The following is a 19,430-nucleotide window of genomic DNA, read 5'->3' on the forward strand; positions in this document are numbered from 1 at the left end:
CTGAGGGCTCGTAGTGCCGGTGTCGTTGCATGCGACATTTTGTCGAACTTCTGTCAGAGCGACTTTCACGAGCGCGCAAAGCACACGCGGCAGTACGCGATCCCGAAACTACCACTGAGACGCGACCGCGTGAGCGAAGCAGGGCACCGGGCGAAGCGCAGTTTGGCGAAAACGGAACCTTTGAACCACGCGCGCCGTTCCCCATGGCAACGCCACAGAGGTTCTTTTTTCCGTGAATCAAACGGAAACGAACAAACAGCATTTTATTACATCTTTTGATGCACGGAAGGTTCTTTCTTTATTGCTGCTAGTTTGATTACTAGTGATTTATTGTAGGCAGACTCTCATACGTCATCGGGATCACTCATCATGTGATACATTTAGCTTAATTTCTCGGTAAGTAGGGCACTGCTGTTGATAATATTGCCGTTTTAGAAGTTCTCATACATTAAGCTTTCACTCTGACATAAATTGTTATTTGCCTTTAGTGTCCCTCTAAGTGGCTGTAAACGTCATCAAGAGTACGATACGTAAAAAAAAAAGCTTTTGACAGACAAAGGGATATATTAGGCATCAGATGCAAATAAATTCGTTATAGCGATTCACGACGCCACTAGCACTCGCATAGCTCGAACACGATTGCCGTTCCTTGTTCCATGCTGCAAATTCCACCGATGCTAGAAATGACAAACGTGCTTTGTCTGAATCTCTTAAAGCTTTATCAGAGTTTCTTTGGCTTATATTGACAACTTCAACCAGCCACTGTTGCAAAGCACCGAGTTCGTTCTATCAGCGCTGCCCTTTGAAAACCAAGATCGACGAAGCTCCATGAAACCGACAATATCGGCCTTCCAATTAGTTAATGGATTTAGTTTTACCGCACACCAGACTACGTTGAACAATAAAACAAAAACAAATAAAAAACCGCGTGCTGAAGAAATACGGGTAGAAGCATAAGTGGTAAGCCTAGCCTTTCAGTAGTTCAAGTTTTCAGGGTAACTGTGAACACCATCGCCACCAACCTTGCACGTAGAGAGCTCTCCAATCAGTGTTTCCAGCCCGTTCGCATGCCCCACTCTCTAGGAGCGCAGTTTGCCACCATAAATTTAATCAAGTATGCGACGAACAGAGAGCGTATTTGCTTTTTCTCGCCGTCTTTCCGTGAAACCCGTGCGTGAGAGGCGATGCGATAATTTGTTTGCGCGCTTCTTGGTTCGTGCGAAGTGCGTACGCCGCGACGAGTTGGATGGTTGCTCTCACTCGAATTTTGCTCCCGCATCCGTTAGCGGATTTCCCCGAAAGTTTTCTGAGTTTTCTCGTTCGGGCGTGATCTGACGAGATTTAACGCTCCGTAGAGACGGCAAACTTTTCCTCCGCTTGGCTTACTTCCTGCGACGATGAACAGCAAAACCGATGTAACTCTGGACCACTAATGTAAGGGAGCCCCCCGAAAATTAAGCAGCAAATTCTTCAGCTCAACTTTCGGAAACACTTGTAATTAGCTAATGTGAAGGAATTAAACACGAAAACAATCGCAGACAATTGTTCAAGACCAAAACTTTCGCCTGTGGTGGATATTAGTTCATTACTTGTTTTGGTTGATGCAAAGAAAAAAAAGGGGTGGGAGGGGGAGCAATGCCTCACTCGTTTTAAAGTGGCAAAGTGAAAATTTTCGCAGTGTGATAATGGTGGTGTTTACCATCCTGATAATGCCGACTGCGTAGTTCAAACTTAAGCAGGGGTTAGGTGCCCTAGTGATAGCTAAAATATTCCGCGAAACCTCTGCATAACGGAGAGTAGAACCGCAGCGTTGTGAGAACACTTGAATTGTCATTTTATTCTTATTTCAAATCTTGTCGCAGCAATTTACCGAAGGGTGCAAAACAAGCCACAGCTACACATATACTACGCTACTACGCATGTGTGGTCTCCATATTGCTGTTTTTCTTCTACGCCTTTTTTTTTTCATTCGCTTATTTCCGGCACGGGAGACCAGATTTGAACGTGTTATAAGTCATTCTGTTGTACTGTTGCGTATCCAGAGATGTGCGCGCCCGCATTCAAGTTCTGATCAGCACGACTTTTGGTCGTTGTTTTCCGTGCAAGCACTTCTTGGGTGTCTTAAATGTAATCCTAGGTGTTTCATTGGACGTTGAACGACTACTGGCAGAAAAATTCGAATGTGCTATTGGTTTCTAGCAATCAAAAAAAGAGCGCGGGCTGCTATTCTACAGGTTGTGAAATACATGAAGACAGAATACGGAAATCAAAAGTGAGAAAAGCTTGAGAGCGGGGGCAACGTGCGAATGCAAATCTTTAAAGCGGAGGAGCAATCATTTCTCCGTTCATATGGATGAGGTAGGAGACTATGAGTGAGGCCAGGAAATTACCGGCACTCTGGAACGCGTACAAACCTACACACATAACTGAAAACCGCTCTCGGCTTCGTTGCTCAGTGATTTTTGTGGGAAAAGAGGCTAGAGCAGCGGAGGGTACAACTGAAACTCAGTTATTCTTTTAGTATAAAAATGGAGCAATGGTCTCTTATGCAGATATTAAACCTGTAGCCTCAGTTTGGTTTTTGTGCGCTGCAATACGCTAGAGCTTAGCGGGGTGGTTCGCGTATTTGTTTACGTCTATTCTTTTTAATTCTTTTATCTTGGGTTTTGTGACGCCTAAATTAAAGTCTGTTTTCCTGCTTAGTACACCAGTTCAAATACTAAGCAAACCGTGCTTGCGGCAAACTCTGGCGACGCCCTCATGGGGCAGGCAAAATGTCCCTCTCATGATATGACCGTAGTTGTATACCACACAGCGTAATGGGCTTCGTGTTATGGTACACTACGGCGACTTCGGTTAGCGCATCCCAACTACGTTGCCGTCTAATGATTTCGACCCGGGTTTCAATTTCGATGTTTGGCTTTTCGCAATGACAAATGTTTATGTCAGGCATCGCATCAAAATAAGATGCGGTGCGGTGTCCCGGCGTACAGCAAAAGCGGTGCACGCGGCCATGGGCGTGGGTTCGAGTGTCTCCTGAATGAGAGCACGCACCCGCGATCGACCGAGCACGACGCGGTCGTCGTTGCGCAAGATGTCGACTGCACACGGTGTTCAACCTACACCGCAGCCGCCTTTGATCCCCCGACAGGAGTTTTTGGATCAGGAAGGGGAGGACTGTGTGATTTGCGTGGGGCCGCTGTTTGTACGGAATGACTCAGACGTTTTGGTTCGTACTGAGACACAAGTGCGCGGGGGTCTCCGGGGATAGGGGGCGTTGGGAGGGGCGTGGTAGAGAGCGGGCGAATTGAATGAGTCGCAGGCGGTGTTGCGGCGAACAAAAGGGAGAGACGGCGGTCGCGTGTCATTGACTCGGTGATACATTGCGCGTCGTTTGCAGGGGGAGTCAATTAGATTGAAGCGCAAAGGGAAAAGTTGACTGCAGGCTGGCGTGAATAATTAAAGGAGGGAAAGCGTCGCACAGTAGATGTGGTGTACTTTTTGAGGGCCACCTGGACCTGTCTCCAACTGAGCCGTACAACTGAAGCGCACGCAAAACTTTGATGAAGTCCTGACGCAAAAAACTAATTCTACCGTGGTATGTGTACGCTTCGTCGAAGCGAAGCATCGTTAACGTTTTCTGCGGCGTCGATTCCTTATACGTACATGCTGCCGGGCAGCGGGTGCGTGGGTATGGTAGGAGTACCTGGGTAATGACAAAAAAAAAAACACATATTGTGCCGTGACACCACTCAGAATGGTAGAGTTAAGACTGACACTTCACACTTGATTAATGAATGCCGTGTTAACATGACGCACGTCGCACAAGAAAGCTATACACTTATCTTCGGTGCAATTTCCGCTCTTTCTATTATCGATCGCAATCTTGCTCTGTGCACAACTTAAACTACTTCAGCTTTCCACAAGCGAAACTTGAGAGGCAACAGGGAGATTATTAACTTATATCCCGTAAGCGCATGTGGTGGCCGCAGTGTGTAACTCATCCACTCTTTCCTTTTGACAGTGAAACCATCCATGGTGCGTATTCGGTCCAAGCAGCGTCCGCTGGCGGCGGGACTACCGGCGGAAATCGAATGTGAGGCCGCCGGATCACGGCCACCGCCTGTGATCACCTGGTGGCGCGGAAAGGCCAAGATATCCGCCGACCACGTCAAGGTCCGTTTACTATTGTCTCTTCGCTCTGTTGTACGCCATTCTCTCGTCTTTACAACATTCCTATTATTGAACCGATCTCAAAAAAAAAAAAAAGTTACCTGGCTGACCTGAACAAAGAACATCTATTCGTAGCACTCAGGCTTCACTGTGAGCGTTAGATTTTAACCTAAGTTGCAACTTCAATAAAGCACGGTCACGCCGGTAACGGACACACAATAAATCAGGACTCGTGTTCACTTGGACATTTTTGTTGCCGCGGATATAGAGATTTACGCAATCCTTAAAATTAAACGTAATCGCCGCCGTGTCGATAGCTCACGTGGACTCAAATTAAACCTATTAAATCGGTATCAAGGAGTCGAGCAACAATTTCGGCCGTCTTATTGTGGCAATGACACGTTGACGTATAGTTGTGGAGCCACAAGTTGAAAGTATACCTCGGTTTTGTGGTTCACTTGGACTTGGAGAAATAAGTCTTCAGGTACTTAAACACCAAGTCGCGTGACGCTTTTTAAGGCTGAGTTGAATGTACCAATTCATTGGTAATATATTTGCGGCAATGCACACTCAGCTGCCTGAAATGTAAGTTTTGACATGTAGTAGGGGAAATACCCACCACAAATTATCCCAGCTCCACTTTGACAATATTTATAAAGTAATTCTTAAGTGGTAAGGCACACACACACACACACACACACACACACACACACACACACACACACACACACACACACACACACACACACACACACACACACACACACACACACACATATATATATATATATATATATATATATATATATATATATATATATATATATATATATATATATATATATATTACTTAATGTGCACTGCACTTTATCACTTGCTTTGTTCTCTTGTAACACGCAGGTGATGCCCATAGGAAATCGCGTTTTCTCTGTGGTAACCTACACCCCGACGAGAGAGGACAACGGCAAGCGGCTTCGATGTGTCGCCGAAAACCCGAACATTGTGGGAAGCTTCATCGAGGCGTCGTACAGCCTTGACGTTCACTGTAAGTGCACAAAATGTTTTCCTTAATCGTATTATGGCATGTTGCTCCCGCCATTGCATTCCAAGCAATCTGGAGGAATTGTTCTACTCACCTGCCTATAGCTTTCAGCGTCATAGCGGATATCCCGACACAGAAGGGGCGCACGCTCAGCAATGTCGTCAACTCCCAATATTCTAAATTAGGCGTTGAATTAAGGACCACATGGTAGAGTTTCTTGATACTAAAGGAACGAGCATAATAAACGGCGGCGAGATTTATCAAGGCGCCAGCCATTATCGTGACGTCTCCCCTCGTTTGGCGACTGAGCAGGCGGCTAGACAGGAATATGTTGCCAGACATCTTCGTATGCTAGGAGTGTTATGGTGGAGAGAAGTCTCCTGCCCGGTGTGTCAAACCGTGGCTACGCCTTTATTTATAGACGTATGTACTATCTACAACCCTGAACAATGTGAACTGGAACAGTGAAATTAACTTTTAAATGTCATAGCGCTGCCCGGTGTGTCAAACCGTGGCTACGCCTTTATTTATAGACGTATGTACTATCTACAACCGTGAACAATGTGAACTGGAACAGTGAAATTAACTTTTAAATGTCATAGCGCTGCCCGGTGTGTCAAACCGTGGCTACGCCTTTATTTATAGACGTATGTACTATCTACAACCCTGAACAATGTGAACTGGAACAGTGAAATTAACTTTTAAATGTCATAGCGCTGCCCGGTGTGTCAAACCGTGGCTACGCCTTTATTTATAGACGTATGTACTATCTACAACCCTGAACAATGTGAACTGGAACAGTGAAATTAACTTTTAAATGTCATAGCGCTGCCCGGTGTGTCAAACCGTGGCTACGCCTTTATTTATAGACGTATGTACTATCTACAACCCTGAACAATGTGAACTGGAACAGTGAAATTAACTTTTAAATGTCATAGCGCTGCCCGGTGTGTCAAACCGTGGCTACGCATTTAATTATAGACGTATGTACTATCTACAACCCTGAACAATGTGAACTGGAACAGTGAAATTAACTTTTAAATGTCATAGCGCTGCCCGGTGTGTCAAACCGTGGCTACGCCTTTATTTATAGACGTATGTACTATCTACAACCCTGAACAATGTGAACTGGAACAGTGAAATTAACTTTTAAATGTCATAGCGCTGCCCGGTGTGTCAAACCGTGGCTACGCATTTAATTATAGACGTATGTACTATCTACAACCGTGAACAATGTGAACTGGAACAGTGAAATTAACTTTTAAATGTCATAGCGGCTAAACGCAGTTGGCAAGCGCAAAAGTGTTCATGACACTAATTGCTCAAGTGGAAAGGTTTATTTGGCAATTCAGCACGTCACATTCATATCAGTACATTACAAGTAATCGTTGAATAAACATCACTTGGGTGTTCGAGCTCACATCGCTCACGATAGTAGGTGAGACAAACATTTCCGCACCCTTTTAAAAACGTTTTTTTTTATCTTTCTCTGTCTTTGTTCGGCCTGTCACAGACAAACCCTTGGTGACGCTTCAGCTGGGAAAACGGCTGCGGCTAGAGGAGATCTTCGAGGGGCAAGACGTGTACCTGGAGTGCAGCATCGACGCCAATCCACGCGTGAGCGAAGTGGTGTGGCGCTTCGAAGGCAGCCAGGACGTCCACTCGGACCCAGCCGCCAAGGTGATCACGAGCAACCAGTCGCTCGTGTTTCAGGCCATTCAGCGTCTGAACGCGGGCCGCTATACATGCGTCGCCATCAACACCGAGGGCGAGTCGGTCAGCAACGAGCTACATCTAAAGGTCCAATGTAAGTGTGCACACTTCTATTGCATCGTTATCGTTTTCCTTCCCGTTTATAAAATAAAACGAAGCCAATGACATATTAGAATGATTTAATCAACCTCTAAATATGTATAGCGTAACTGAAAAGATTACCAAGGCGCTCCTTTTGTGAGAAGTTACCATATTCCGGTTGGCAAATACAATAGCCAGATACGGTCAAGAAATATTCAAACAAGCTGGCAGGCCAGCCCAATTTACCTTTTCACTAATTTCCTTATCTTAATCCTCGATTCTCAACAAACATAATAGGATGAAGCAGTAACTGAACAAGAAAATCACTCTACTGTCATGCCGATTAAAAGAAAGCCTAGCCCTGCATTCAGAAATTTAGTTGTGCGTTAAGGAGGTTCCAGCCAATTTCCGTAGAGGACACATTACCTAAGCCGGCTGGCCAATCACAAGGGTCACTCACGCACGATAAGCTTTGCGAGTTTGACCTGTGAGTGTCTCATCATCAACTTTAAAAATTGCTGACTTAACTCAAAATGGCCTCACCCTACGCGATTTCCGTAGTCATCTATCATCAGCCAGTACCTGTGTTCGCAGCTGTCCTACCCTTGTTTTCCACTATGCTTTTTTTTTTTCTTATTTCTCACAGACTCTCCAGTGTGCTCCATTCGTCAGCGGATTGTCTACCCGGCTGCGGCCCACGAAATGCTGCAGGTTTCATGCGACGTGGACGCGCACCCATCGGCCGTCAGCTTCCAGTGGGCTTTCAACGGCAGTCTGCGCAACCACGAGCTTCAGACTTTCGTTTCCGAGGGCAGCCGCAGCGTGGCGTCGTACGTGCCGCGCGACAAGGCAGACTACGGCACGCTCCTGTGCTGGGCCACCAACAAGATAGGTCGACAGAAAGAGCCCTGCCGTTTCCAGATCGTGCCCATAGGTGAGAGCATGACTCTCTTGCGTAATCTAGGTGAAAGCAAAAGCTATCGCCTAAATTGAGGCGCTGGTTTTCGTTAGAGCCGGCCGAATCGAAACGTTTTTTTCTCTTTTCTTCCCGTTTTTTGGGCAGGTTCAGCCGAAACGGTTCAGCACCAGCTAAACTATGCAGTGAAAGCTTCCCATGTTCTCATATTTAAATTTAAAAAAAAATAAGAAAGCTGGTTCGAAGCATTTCGAACAGGTTCATGTTTTGTTTACATAAGCAAACAATAAGCAAGAAAAACAAGAAAAACTGACAGGGTTCCTTATGCATTCGCCTAAGACGACTCGAAGGCGAAAGCCATCTACTTTTTCTCCTCAGTCGATGTATTGCTGCCCCCTGCCCCCCTCCGAAAGCTTTATGCACCTAACGTGGTTTTACACTGCCTCCAGGATCGGAGGCATTGCACGCTTTCCACACCTCACCTGGTTTTGCACTGCCTCCGTGATCGGCCCACCTTTGACCAAGCGACGATGTCATTTGATGACATCATGGTGACGTCAAAAATTTAGGCGACATACGACGTCATGATGATATGATATGGTGATGTACTGCTACCTTTCTGAGTAACCATTTTATAATTTCCTAAGAAGTAATCGCAGATGAAGGCTTTGCACCAGTGGTTATAGACCAATAGCTATATATTGCGACTGCGAAGAGTGTGACTTTGTGTGTGTGTGTGCTGTCCCTCTCCCTTTTTCTCTTTACGTCAAACTTTCAAACTCCTCCATCCCTTTCCCCAGCGTGGGTTAGTAAACCAGCTTTTCTAGACTGGCTAACATCCCTGCCTTTCCTCTCTCTCTCCCGTTCCTTCCTCCCTGAGCCAGGATGCTGTCTCTTTAGTCATTTCTTGTCTCATTTTCTTGTTTTAACGACGTCTGCAGTTTTCGTTCATCTTTTTACATGTGAGGTAATGGATGATTCACGGTTCACTGCCTTAGGACACTTTCATCTGTGACTCCGTTTGTTGAGACTCACACGTACGCACGTGTGTGTGTACGGACTGTGTGGGCGCGATATGCGAGACGGCACATGTCATTCTTCTGTGTAAGGGCAAAACAGCGGCTCAAAGTTTGCGCTGCGTGGGTATCCACATCCGCACTGGGAGCTTGTCCGAGCAAGCAGGAGGGCATGACGTATGGGGATACGAAAGAAAGAGTGAGAGATATGGGCATGCATCTAAACGCGTGCACGCGCTCGTGTGCTTGTATGTCGATCGAGACAGCGTCGAGACAGCGTGGAGAGCCTGACCTCAAACAGCGGACTGCTTTTAGCGGATCATCGACTTTCCCACCCGAGTACTTAGCTTGGCGGTTCGACGTAGTCACGTTGCGTGCACTACGCTGTTTTTTTTTTCTTCTTAAACTCTTTTGCTCGTCATCTTCGTCACGATAAGATAGACAGTTCACTGAGCTTGAAAGCATAGCCACGAGAACGGGTGCTCCGCAAAAGAAAGAATTGTGTTTGCTCTACGGACTAATGTACGAAGATGTATCTGCATATGCGCTTGTTACTACGTTATTGGAGATAGCCGTATATGTAAGGATTTCGAGCAGGTAAGCCGAAGTGTGCGGAAAGGATCACGTAGGAGAAGTATTTGCTCAATTCATACACAACACAGGGCTTGCAGCACGCATATTACACACATATAAACACCCAGGCGTATGACTCAAGGGAAGTCATTATCGGAATGAAAAAAAAAAGTGTACGAGAGGTTGGAATGTAATGTGTTATAGCTCGGCGCACGCTCCTCGTTTGGTTCTCACGCGTGGCTCGTGCGAGTTCAATCTTTGTTTTCTTTATATTCTCCGGCTACGCAAATTTTCCAGTGTGCAATGCGGTGAAAAACAAGCCGGAAGGAAGGAGAAAACAGCCGCAAAGGAGAGTGGCGTTTAAAGCACGACACAGTGTATACAAGCACACGCCCTTCCATTCTCTTTCCAACCTTCATGCCGGCGATAAACTACCCCGCACCCAGCAAACGCCTGTTAAGTTCATTCTATTGATTCGTTTCAGTGTACTCCGTCGCAGTGTCGTTAATTCAATTCTCGTGTGTTTTGGCCGCTAACCGTTGTAAAACCATCGTAACCTCTCATAAGTATTTCGTCTCATTCACTGACTACTGCAATAAACACTCGTACCAGTCGTAACTATATAGTGGGAAGCCGCGGTATAAATGCCTTCTCGTCGTAAGTAAACTCGCCGCACCATCGCTCAATGTCACTCGAGGAAAAAAGGAAGAGAGACGAAACAGCTAGATAAATGACAGTCGTTTCGTTTGCTATCGCCTCACGCCTCAATAACGGGTTGCCTGCGGGGAGGGCGACGAAAAAAAAAAAAAGGGAAATGGAAAGTGACGCATTCCGCAATTCTGCGCATCGCATTCTTTTTCCGTGCTGGCTGACGTATGTAGGCGTTGTTTTGTTTTGTCGGCGCCTTTTTTTACGAAATAACCGTCCGTTGGTTCTTAATGGAGTTGCATTATTTGTACGGCGTCTCTCTTTGTCATTGGTCTTTTCGCTGTTCGCAATTAAAGGTCCCTGCTTTCAGTGGTTGTTTGCAGTCCAACCTTGAAACGCTTTCTCTTCATGTTTCGTTCGCGTAATGAAGTGCCCATTTTTCTTTCATTTGCGGAGGGGGGGGGGGGGGGGGGGGGGGGTTCTCGTTTATTCGATTGGGGTTTCCGATACGCGCGGAAGCTGAACCGCCATTAAACGTCTCCTCCTCGAAGGAAAGCCAGCGTTCTTCATCATTTTTGTAAACCAGACCGCTGCGCGCCATGCCGCCTCCACCCGACGCCGACGCTCTGAGCTCAGCCATCAATTACCGGCGGTCCGTGAGCGCGACGCTCATCTGCAGATTACGAGGAGCCTCGTCGAAAAAGTGCTCACGGAGTTTCAGTGATAGAGAGTTGCCGTAACCTAACATAACACTTCATCTTTCTTTCTTTCTTTCTTTCTTTCTTTCTTTCTTTCTTTCTTTCTTTCTTTCTTTCTTTCTTTCTTTCTTTCTTTCTTTCTTTCTTTCTTTCTTTCTTTCTTTCTTTCTTTCTTTCTTTCTTTCTTTCTTTCTTTCTTTCTTTTGACACTTGCGGTGGCAGCCGGTAAAAAGATTCAGCGTGATGCTGCTCTAAAATAATTTGAATAAGAGTTTCTTTAATTTCACCATGACTCGCATCTCTATATTGTATGAACTGAGGTACGGTGTTGCACGTGACTCTCTGTGACTAAGGTAACCCCCCTCTCTTTATCATCTTTCTACTAACTTCTTCTATAGCCTCCGTGGCTTGGTCGATTGAGGTTACAGATGTGCCGACGCCAGCTCCGCACGTAGGTTTGAAACTCGTGCATCCCCTCCCTTCTACTCTGGTATTCCTCTGATGCCTTCCCTGTGTTCCCTTACAGGCTGCGGGAAACAGCGCCTCACTTTCTTTCTTAACACTAACCACTTCTCCCCCACCACACGATAGTCATCCGAGTGCTTCTTTAGTTAAAGGGACACTAAAGAGAAAAACGTTTTTTTCTTGCATTAGTAAATTACCATTTTACAATACCGAAAGTGCCACTCTTATAGCAAGAAGGCGCTTGATAAGTGAGAAAATGCGCAAAGAGAGAATGCAGGTGGCGCCCCCACCTTTAAGTTCCCGCACCAGCTCGCCGTGACGTCATAGAATTTGACGGCGTCTGCTAGGGCCGACGTAATCGTTTCTCGCTAAAAGGAATTCGCGTCGTTTTCTAAGGGACGCAAAGTCTTAACACAGCAAGTTTCAGAAAATTTCGTTGAACCAATGCGGCAAAATACGCAAAAGGACTTTGAAATTCGTGACGTCGCACTGACGTTGACGTCCTAAATTTTCGGCGCGTAATTCAGACATGCAACTTCGACCTTCATTTCCTCTTCTAATAATTAAACTATGACGTCGGAATTAACGCTAACAGAGTTCTGAAACAAACAACTCGCAGGGTCCCTTATTCATTCGCCTAAGACGACTCGACGGCGAAAACCATCTTTTTCTCAGTCAATGTATTGATCCTCCCCCGCCCCCTCCGAGCTGTTTATGCACCTAACGTGGTTTTCTGCTGCCTCCGGGATCGGAGGCATTGTAAGCTTTCTGCGCCTGGCTTGGTTTTGGACAGCCTCCGTGATCGGCCCACCTTTGACGAAGCGATGATGTCATGTGATGAAGTCATCAAGTGACTTCATGATGACGTCACAAAATTCGGTGATCTGTGACGCCATGATGACATCATGTGGTGACGTCATCGTGCGATGATGATTTTTTCCCATCACTCGTGTTGACGCCGACGCCGCCAATGGTCAATTTTCGCGTTTGTTGAGGCATCCAACGCTTTCGCCATAATCACTTATCTGTCTAAATTTATTCGATGTTTCGCTCTAGTGGGCCTTTAAAGACTTCGCCTTCTTTCTATTCCTCTCACGTCGCCAGGTCCCCCGAAGACCCCGTACAACTGCACGCTGAGCAACCAGACGGAGGATGCCCTCCTGGCCGAGTGCCGAGAGGACCCCAGTGGTGGCGGCGGTCTTCGCCAGCTGTACAACCTCGAAGTGCACGACATCTCATGCCACCGGCTGCTAGCCAACCTGAGCGCCGAGAGACCCGCCTTCTGGGTGCAAGGCCTTCCCGCGGGACTCAACTACGTGCTCGTAATCTACGCTGTCAACGAGATGGGCCGTTCGCAGCCATTTCTACTGCGCGCCGAGGCAGCTGACCGATACTGGGACGGCATTTCGCGGCACGGTGCGTAAGCAAATAAATTACAGAACGTACTGTTCCTTCTGTTCACTTTGATAAGTGTAGCAAGCTAACGGGCATCATCGAAAGAGGCCTTGCAGTGCCGCTAAACAAAATGACGAAAGCAGGGGACATCAGAAAACTCGTAGTAATATTAAATCATGGTACATACACCTACGTGTTTTTCCAAAGGTGTATTTTTTGCATCTTATAACGTTCCAAAGTGAGAAAAAAAAAAGAATGGACTTGAAACTTGACACTGCTTCTTTAAAACAATGCCCAAAGAATGTTTCTTTAGTTCATGTCCTATGCCACTGGCTGATCACCCTTGTTAATTTGAATTACAGAATGAGGACTGACTGTAATTTTCTCTTTAGAACAATTCTAACGCAAGTTTTTTTTTCGTGAACACGAGCCCACTTCGTCAGCCTTAAGCATCCTCAAACGGCCTTCTGTTTGTTAATACTACGGGAACTGATGTAGCATAGTTCTGATCGACGCATATTTTATTCCCAAGAAACAATGAGTAACGTCATGCTGCTCTTTGTTGCAACAGCGTAACTTCAAGTTGTTATTAACGAGCAGCGTTACGTACAGTGCGTAGCCTGCGAGCGCTCAAGCTACGTATTTTTCTTCCGTCACTTCACATTCCGGATTTGTAGGGGAAATAAGAGGATGTAAAAATAATAGTAGGTTAAAAGAACAACCAGAGCACCGTCTTATACGCCTCTTCTATCGATTGCCGTTTAGTGGTCTCTGAGGTCTGTGCGAGAGAAAAGATCGAAAGATTAGAACCGCGGGGCGGGGAGAAATGCCTATACTTTGTATTGATCTGACCACAAGCAGGAGCAATCAAGGATGCAATACGGGCTTCGCTTGTGTTTCTCAGCTTTTGCTGCGCTGTCCTCAAGGTTCACAAACTTAGAATTGATTGATTGATTGATTGATTGATTGATTGATTGATTGATTGATTGATTGATTGATTGATTGATTGATTGATTGATTGATTGATTGATTGATTATGAAAACCATTGTAATCGGCGGCTTTAGCTCATTTGTCATGCACGGCACTCGCGTCATGCTACTGCGTGCGCATTTAGGAGTGTGCCCATGTGCACCTGCATGGCTGTTCGGCAGTCGTGAATTTCGATATGCGTGCTAAACGAATGACACCGCCGTGTTCTCTATGTATTCGCAGGGGCAGAGTGGAGCGGCTGCGAGCAGAGCAACTCTCTCGTCGTCATCCTCATCGCAGTCACCTTCGCCGCCGTCTTCTTCCTCTTTCTGCTCGTCATTGTGGCACGCTGCCGGACCAAGAGACAGCGCTTGAAGGCCAACACTGGTACGTTTATTCACGTGTGTGCGCGCGCGTCTGTGTGCGTGGGAATGAATGAATGAATGAATGAATGAATGAATGAATGAATGAATGAATGAATGAATGAATGAATGAATGAATGAAACTTTATAATTTTGTCTGCCGCGAATCTAGATTTCCTTCTTTGTGTGGAAGTCCGCCCTTCGAGTAACCTAGATTATACAGAAGACGTGTGCTAATGCTGTAGGCAATTTCTAAAAATCGTGCTTGTTCTAATATTATCCTAAATTTTGTTTTATGTTTCTGAAACGTGGCATCATTTCTTCAGTATGCAATGCGTTGCGATAGTCGAGTTAACGTGACAGACGATAAAGAGAGGAGACAAACTGGTTACAAAGGGGACTGTGTCAATAGTAGTTTGAGCCTTCTCAAGAAAAACGTCTCGACAAACTTAACCCCGAAGGCTTTTAATATTAGTAGCATCCTCCGATCTACTCTTTGTCTATTGTTGCAGTATATCTAGATGTAGCCTAGACTGAATAGATACAACAGGAGAAGGAAAGGTTAAGAAATGGAAAAGAAAACATCAGTGCATCGTTTGGGACATCGCGACTATTGCATCTTTTCTTCAAATGAGTCGATAACAGAAACTTCTATTCGAACTCTATGGTGTGTGCACTGGCACAGCGGTCTATTGCAAATGTGAATGCGCAGTTGTGAGTCATGTGGCTGTTTAGCTTTTTCCCTGCATTACTTCGGTACCACTTCTTTTTTTCTCTTTTCCCCCAGATTCTTCACTAGTCAGACATTTTTCTTTCTCTACTTGATGTATCCCCTTCACACCTGCGGTGTTTACACGTAGCAGTGGTTTTTTGTAAACCTAAAATAACCCTTCTGATTTCATTTTTCCAGGTGACAAAATTGTGCAAAACGGAAAAACGTAAGTAGTCGCTCATCTTTTCAATACCTCAATTCACTGACCTAAAATATATAGAGTTAACTATAACACAACTCTGATATTCAGAGGTAGTATAGTATCATGCGCAGTCTTTATATCGATCCCCTACGAACCTCGAAAATACTTCTTTAAACAGCTATTTTTCTTTACTCGCGATATGGCAGGTATATAACGAATCCTTTGTTACGCAGTTCATGCTGCTGCACCAATTCACTGTACAGGCGCTCGGCTGTTAAGATGACTGTGTAGCGAGGAAGGTTGTTCTGTGGTTCCCCTTCATGATCCTCCCACTTCAGTTTTCCTTCATTGTCGCGTTGTACCTAGCGCAACTCCTTCTGCGAATCCTCTAAAACATAATGTCAGAAGAGACTTCCCTTTCTTGAAATTATGTGTCGGGTATGCACCAATGCCTATGTGAACAGTAACTGTTTTCTGCGGTATTATCGCGCCGGCTAGTGTTTCTTTCCGCTTCTTCATTTGATTAGCATGTTGTGGCACACGAATAAAGAGCAGCCTGTTTTAAGTGCACTAAGTACGAGTTGTTCCCACTTCTTTCTGTTCTTGCGTCCGCAGATCCCCTCGACCTTGCGACGGACCGGTTAACATGACCACTTTCACCTGCGTCGAGGGTGACGACCTCCGTCCGACCGTGCTGGAAACGTCGCCGACCAAGCCGCCATTCCACGCCGACTACATCACCAACGTGAACAACCACACCCCGTACTTCTGCCGCCAGAAGATCGTGGACTTCTGATATCCGGACGTGCTCTCCGCGAGCAGCGGAAAGGAGGTCCCGCGCATGACTACCTTCGGCGGCGGTGCTACTTCGCAGGAATACAGCGACAATTCGTGAAGAGATGAGTCTCGTAGAGAGACGTGTGAGCTGACCGGTTGACTCGAGGACTCACGGGGGAGGAAGTGTTAACGATACCTAGTCATTCATGAGGGGTGGCACCGTGAGTGGACCTTGACCGCCGCGACTGAAACCCCGCGTCGGAAGATAATGGTCCCGTCGCTGCTTTTACGGCCTGCAGTCCTGAAGATAACGTGGGATCTCGAAAAAAACGTTCAACTTCGGTCTATCGTTGTCGCCTTGGAGAAAGTTCAGCGACAGAATGCGAGCGTCAACTACTGGCATTTCTTCTCGAGTGCGTGACCACGGTGGCAGAAAAGAAGGAGTCGCTGGAAACTCTTACGATGCCCCGGTTGTGCCACGGCCCTTCTTTAAACTTGTGCGTCAGTGATGTGTGTGAACTGCAGGTTATTCCTGCGCTAGCCATAGTGACTATACAAATGTTTTTGCCAGAGCCCCCGTGTACTGGGAAGAAAGACTACGAACGAAGCTGACTTTGTGTCAGGTGTGCGCGGTTGGACTGCCACGATGCCAAAAGAAAAAAAAAAACACGGAAGTGATCATGAACAACAGGTGCTGTGTCGAGGACTAGAACGCGCGTACACTGGTGTAAGTACACCGTGCGACTGGAGAACAAAATAATATACTCACCTTACGATATACGTCCTAAAAAAAAACACTCAAAGACACTCATGTACTTGAGCTTTGCGGAGAGAACGTTCAGTCGTGCTCGTTCTATAGGCATTTAAGGATCTCTTGTGATGCGTGCGGGCACAACCTCCTATTCTATTCATCCCTACCGTGTCTATGAAATACTTGTAGTGTGGTCACCCTTTTTTTTTTCTCCGTAGCACTCGCTCGCATTATTTCATCCGACGCGCTAAGAAATTTAACGGCGAAGTGTCGCGAGGTGCTAGCAGTCTCTTCTCACACTCAGCGCACTGTGGGAAGAATGACGTTCCGCAGAATCGCAAGCACGCCTGTTAAACGGTTCCAGGTAAAAAAATAAGCGCTCGTGAGCTCGTCGGGAGTAAGAACTGAGGGAATCGAGGGAATGATACTAGCCATCCCTTGCGACCTTCGCGCTCTGACGGTGAGATTACATTCAAAAGGTTGTATGTGAAGCATGGCTCATACTGCGCGGAATAGCTAATACATCAGCGGGCAGAAGAAAGCGCGGGAACAGCCCCGCGAGCCACTGCTGCAGATATAGAAGACGGAGACTGCGTGCGTGGTCACTCGAGGATATTTTGAATAAACGCCTAGAGTAGTTCTCAAGGTTTAGCTCAGTCCGGGTATCTTTCTGGACGTACCGTTTACGAGCCAGAGCTCACGGAAAAGAAAGCACGCGATGAAGAAAATTCTTATGAGGCTGTGCGGGATCTATGTTGTCTTGCGCGTGACGAGCAGGCTTTCCGTCCTCGTGAACATCGTGAAGGCGGCCTCTACACCGTTCATTCCAAGCTCCACCTCATTGAAGTTGTCTGAACGAATGACCCTCGAAACGCAGTCGTCTCGAATGCAGGGAAGGATTACGCGGAATCCGGAGGACCTCGCTCAAATGCCGCATTTCTCCGTTGATTGCGGTCATCGACTTAGAAAGGCACTATTTTGACAGACCACCGCTGAGTTGCCGGTAAGTTTAGCTTAATGTAAGTGTGTACAGAGGGGCCCCAAACGTGTATGCCTCAACTTGAACATTATTAGTATTTGTGTCATTTTCCTTCAACGTGTTCGTGTGAACAGCATTTCAGTTGTGACACATTATATTAGGCTACCATGACAGTCCCGGTTAAAGCGCAGAGCGTTCCGTTGCGCCGTGTCCGATGCTGATAGTGTATCAGAAGACTACGTTGGCTGCGTCGGATATTCTTCACATCACATACGTTACCTCCGCAGTATGAGCCAAAGCATTTTAAGCAGCCTATTCCATCCGGTTAACTCCAGTTTGTAATTAGAAAGACTTAACCGAACCAAACGTGAAAAAAAAATTCACCATTGTCCATTCCAGGACAGTTGTTCTTGTGATAACGCTTTAATTGCTGCTCTAGCGGTCGCGTAACTCATGGTACACCTTCGAGAGGAATCTAACATACCGTCGAAGTTGAATGGCAGCTCTTTAAGTGGTCGTCAGATGGCAGCGTTTCGGTCCGTACAGATGTGCTAGGCTCCCGTCTGTGCATCCGTCGCTCACTTTAACGAGTGAAGAGCATTACATGAGCATATGAATGGGCGCAACTTTTACGAGTCGAGGTCCTCGGCTATTCTAGACGACAACATAAATACTGTTCGGGAAGGTAGAAAAGGCGAACTGCACTTTAATGGCGGCGGCTACTGTTACGTACGTACGTCAGTTCTTTCGACCGCAAAGCTGTATGCTCCATACACGCGTGTGTACATACAACAATCTATATTTTATACCACGTGCAACGCTCATCGCGGCCTCTTCATCGAAATTGCTTCATTTCATGACAATTACAGTGTCGTATTTATGGTGAGTGCGATGAACTTCAAAAAATGTAAAAGAAAAACGCGTCTATATAAATATAAATACTTATAGATATCTATATACATATAAGTGTACACATCTCTGTGTGCGTGTCTGTGTGCTTCAAACTTCGAGCTTTCTATAAAGATCCTCTCGTTGCCTTCTCCCAACATTTCTTTTTTTTTCTTCTTCTTCTGCAATGTGACGCATGTGGTATCGCTTGTATGTGAGATAAATTGTTTCGTAAGTATCGAGCCGCGTCACGTACGCGTTCTTATAGTTTCTGAGGATGAAAAGCTTTCCATCTCGCTCTAGACGCATTGCTCAGTACGTGATAAAAGAACACCGCGTGGTTGTTTCTTTTTCTGTTCTATTTCATGTGCTGTACTTATTTCTCAAAGCGAGAGCGGTTCAACTGGTGTTGCCACAAACACTTACATCTACCACCGCGTTCGTTTTGACTGTCGAAGGGGCTGCATTTTGCTGTGTTACTCAGGAAGAAGGAGCTTGTGCACCGCAACAGTCCAATGCGCCCTCGCGAAGGGAGGCGTGAAAAGGGAAATGATGCATCGACACAATCAGGTTGAAGTGTTAATAAACGTACGAGTTAAAGGAGATTACCATTTTGTGTGTTTCAGTTATTTTGCATGCGCCGACAGCGTGTTTTGAATTACGTCGGTACTATGACACGAGAGAGGGAAAAGAGCGGGTGAGGAGAAAAGGAGGCGATTGTTCACGGGGGAACTGCAAGTGCTTATTGCAAACGTGATCATGACGGTGACCTATGCACTGGCTCTCGTGACAAGAGAAATACATCGCTGTTCGGCTACATAACTCCGACTCCACGTGACCTGCCTTTGACAGGTCGGTATTTGGTTGGCATCGCTATTCTACGTACAACTCCTCTCCTCGACGCGTACCGATGAAGAACACCGCAATGCTGCGCGTGCCAAGGGCACAAACATTGTTTTCTCCTCTCGCTCTTCTTTCGCTCTCGCGTGTGATTGGAGGTGCTGAATTCGATGAACGCGCGCTGACACCGCCCCTTGTATGTACGAACCCTGATTGCGCGAATCTACAG

General features: G+C 46.2%; 1 protein-coding gene across 1 annotated transcript; it reads left to right on the top strand.

Annotated features, from left to right (window-relative positions):
* Positions 1–3,907: 3,907 nt before the first annotated feature.
* LOC119387122 (hemicentin-2) lies at positions 3,908–18,961 on the top strand. The gene is made up of 8 exons (XM_037654431.2): positions 3,908–4,176; positions 5,074–5,218; positions 6,729–7,022; positions 7,656–7,943; positions 12,430–12,741; positions 13,934–14,077; positions 14,963–14,990; positions 15,582–18,961. The coding sequence occupies exons 1-8, from the start codon at positions 4,036–4,038 to the stop codon at positions 15,760–15,762; spliced, it is 1,533 nt and encodes a 510-aa protein (XP_037510359.1). The 5' UTR covers positions 3,908–4,035; the 3' UTR covers positions 15,763–18,961.
* The last annotated feature ends 469 nt before the right edge of the window (positions 18,962–19,430 follow it).

The sequence above is a fragment of the Rhipicephalus sanguineus genome, chromosome 3 (assembly GCF_013339695.2).
Source record: "Rhipicephalus sanguineus isolate Rsan-2018 chromosome 3, BIME_Rsan_1.4, whole genome shotgun sequence".
Classification (NCBI taxonomy): Eukaryota; Metazoa; Arthropoda; class Arachnida; order Ixodida; family Ixodidae; genus Rhipicephalus; species Rhipicephalus sanguineus.

Bases quoted from the DNA above. Each gene is read 5' to 3' on its own strand.
- LOC119387122 (XM_037654431.2), top strand. From the start codon at position 4,036: ATGGTGCGTATTCGGTCCAAGCAGCGTCCGCTGGCGGCGGGACTACCG. The intron at 4,177-5,073 runs GTCCGTTTACTA...TGTAACACGCAG, and splicing joins TATCCGCCGACCACGTCAAG to GTGATGCCCATAGGAAATCG. The intron at 7,944-12,429 runs GTGAGAGCATGA...TCACGTCGCCAG, and splicing joins TTTCCAGATCGTGCCCATAG to GTCCCCCGAAGACCCCGTAC.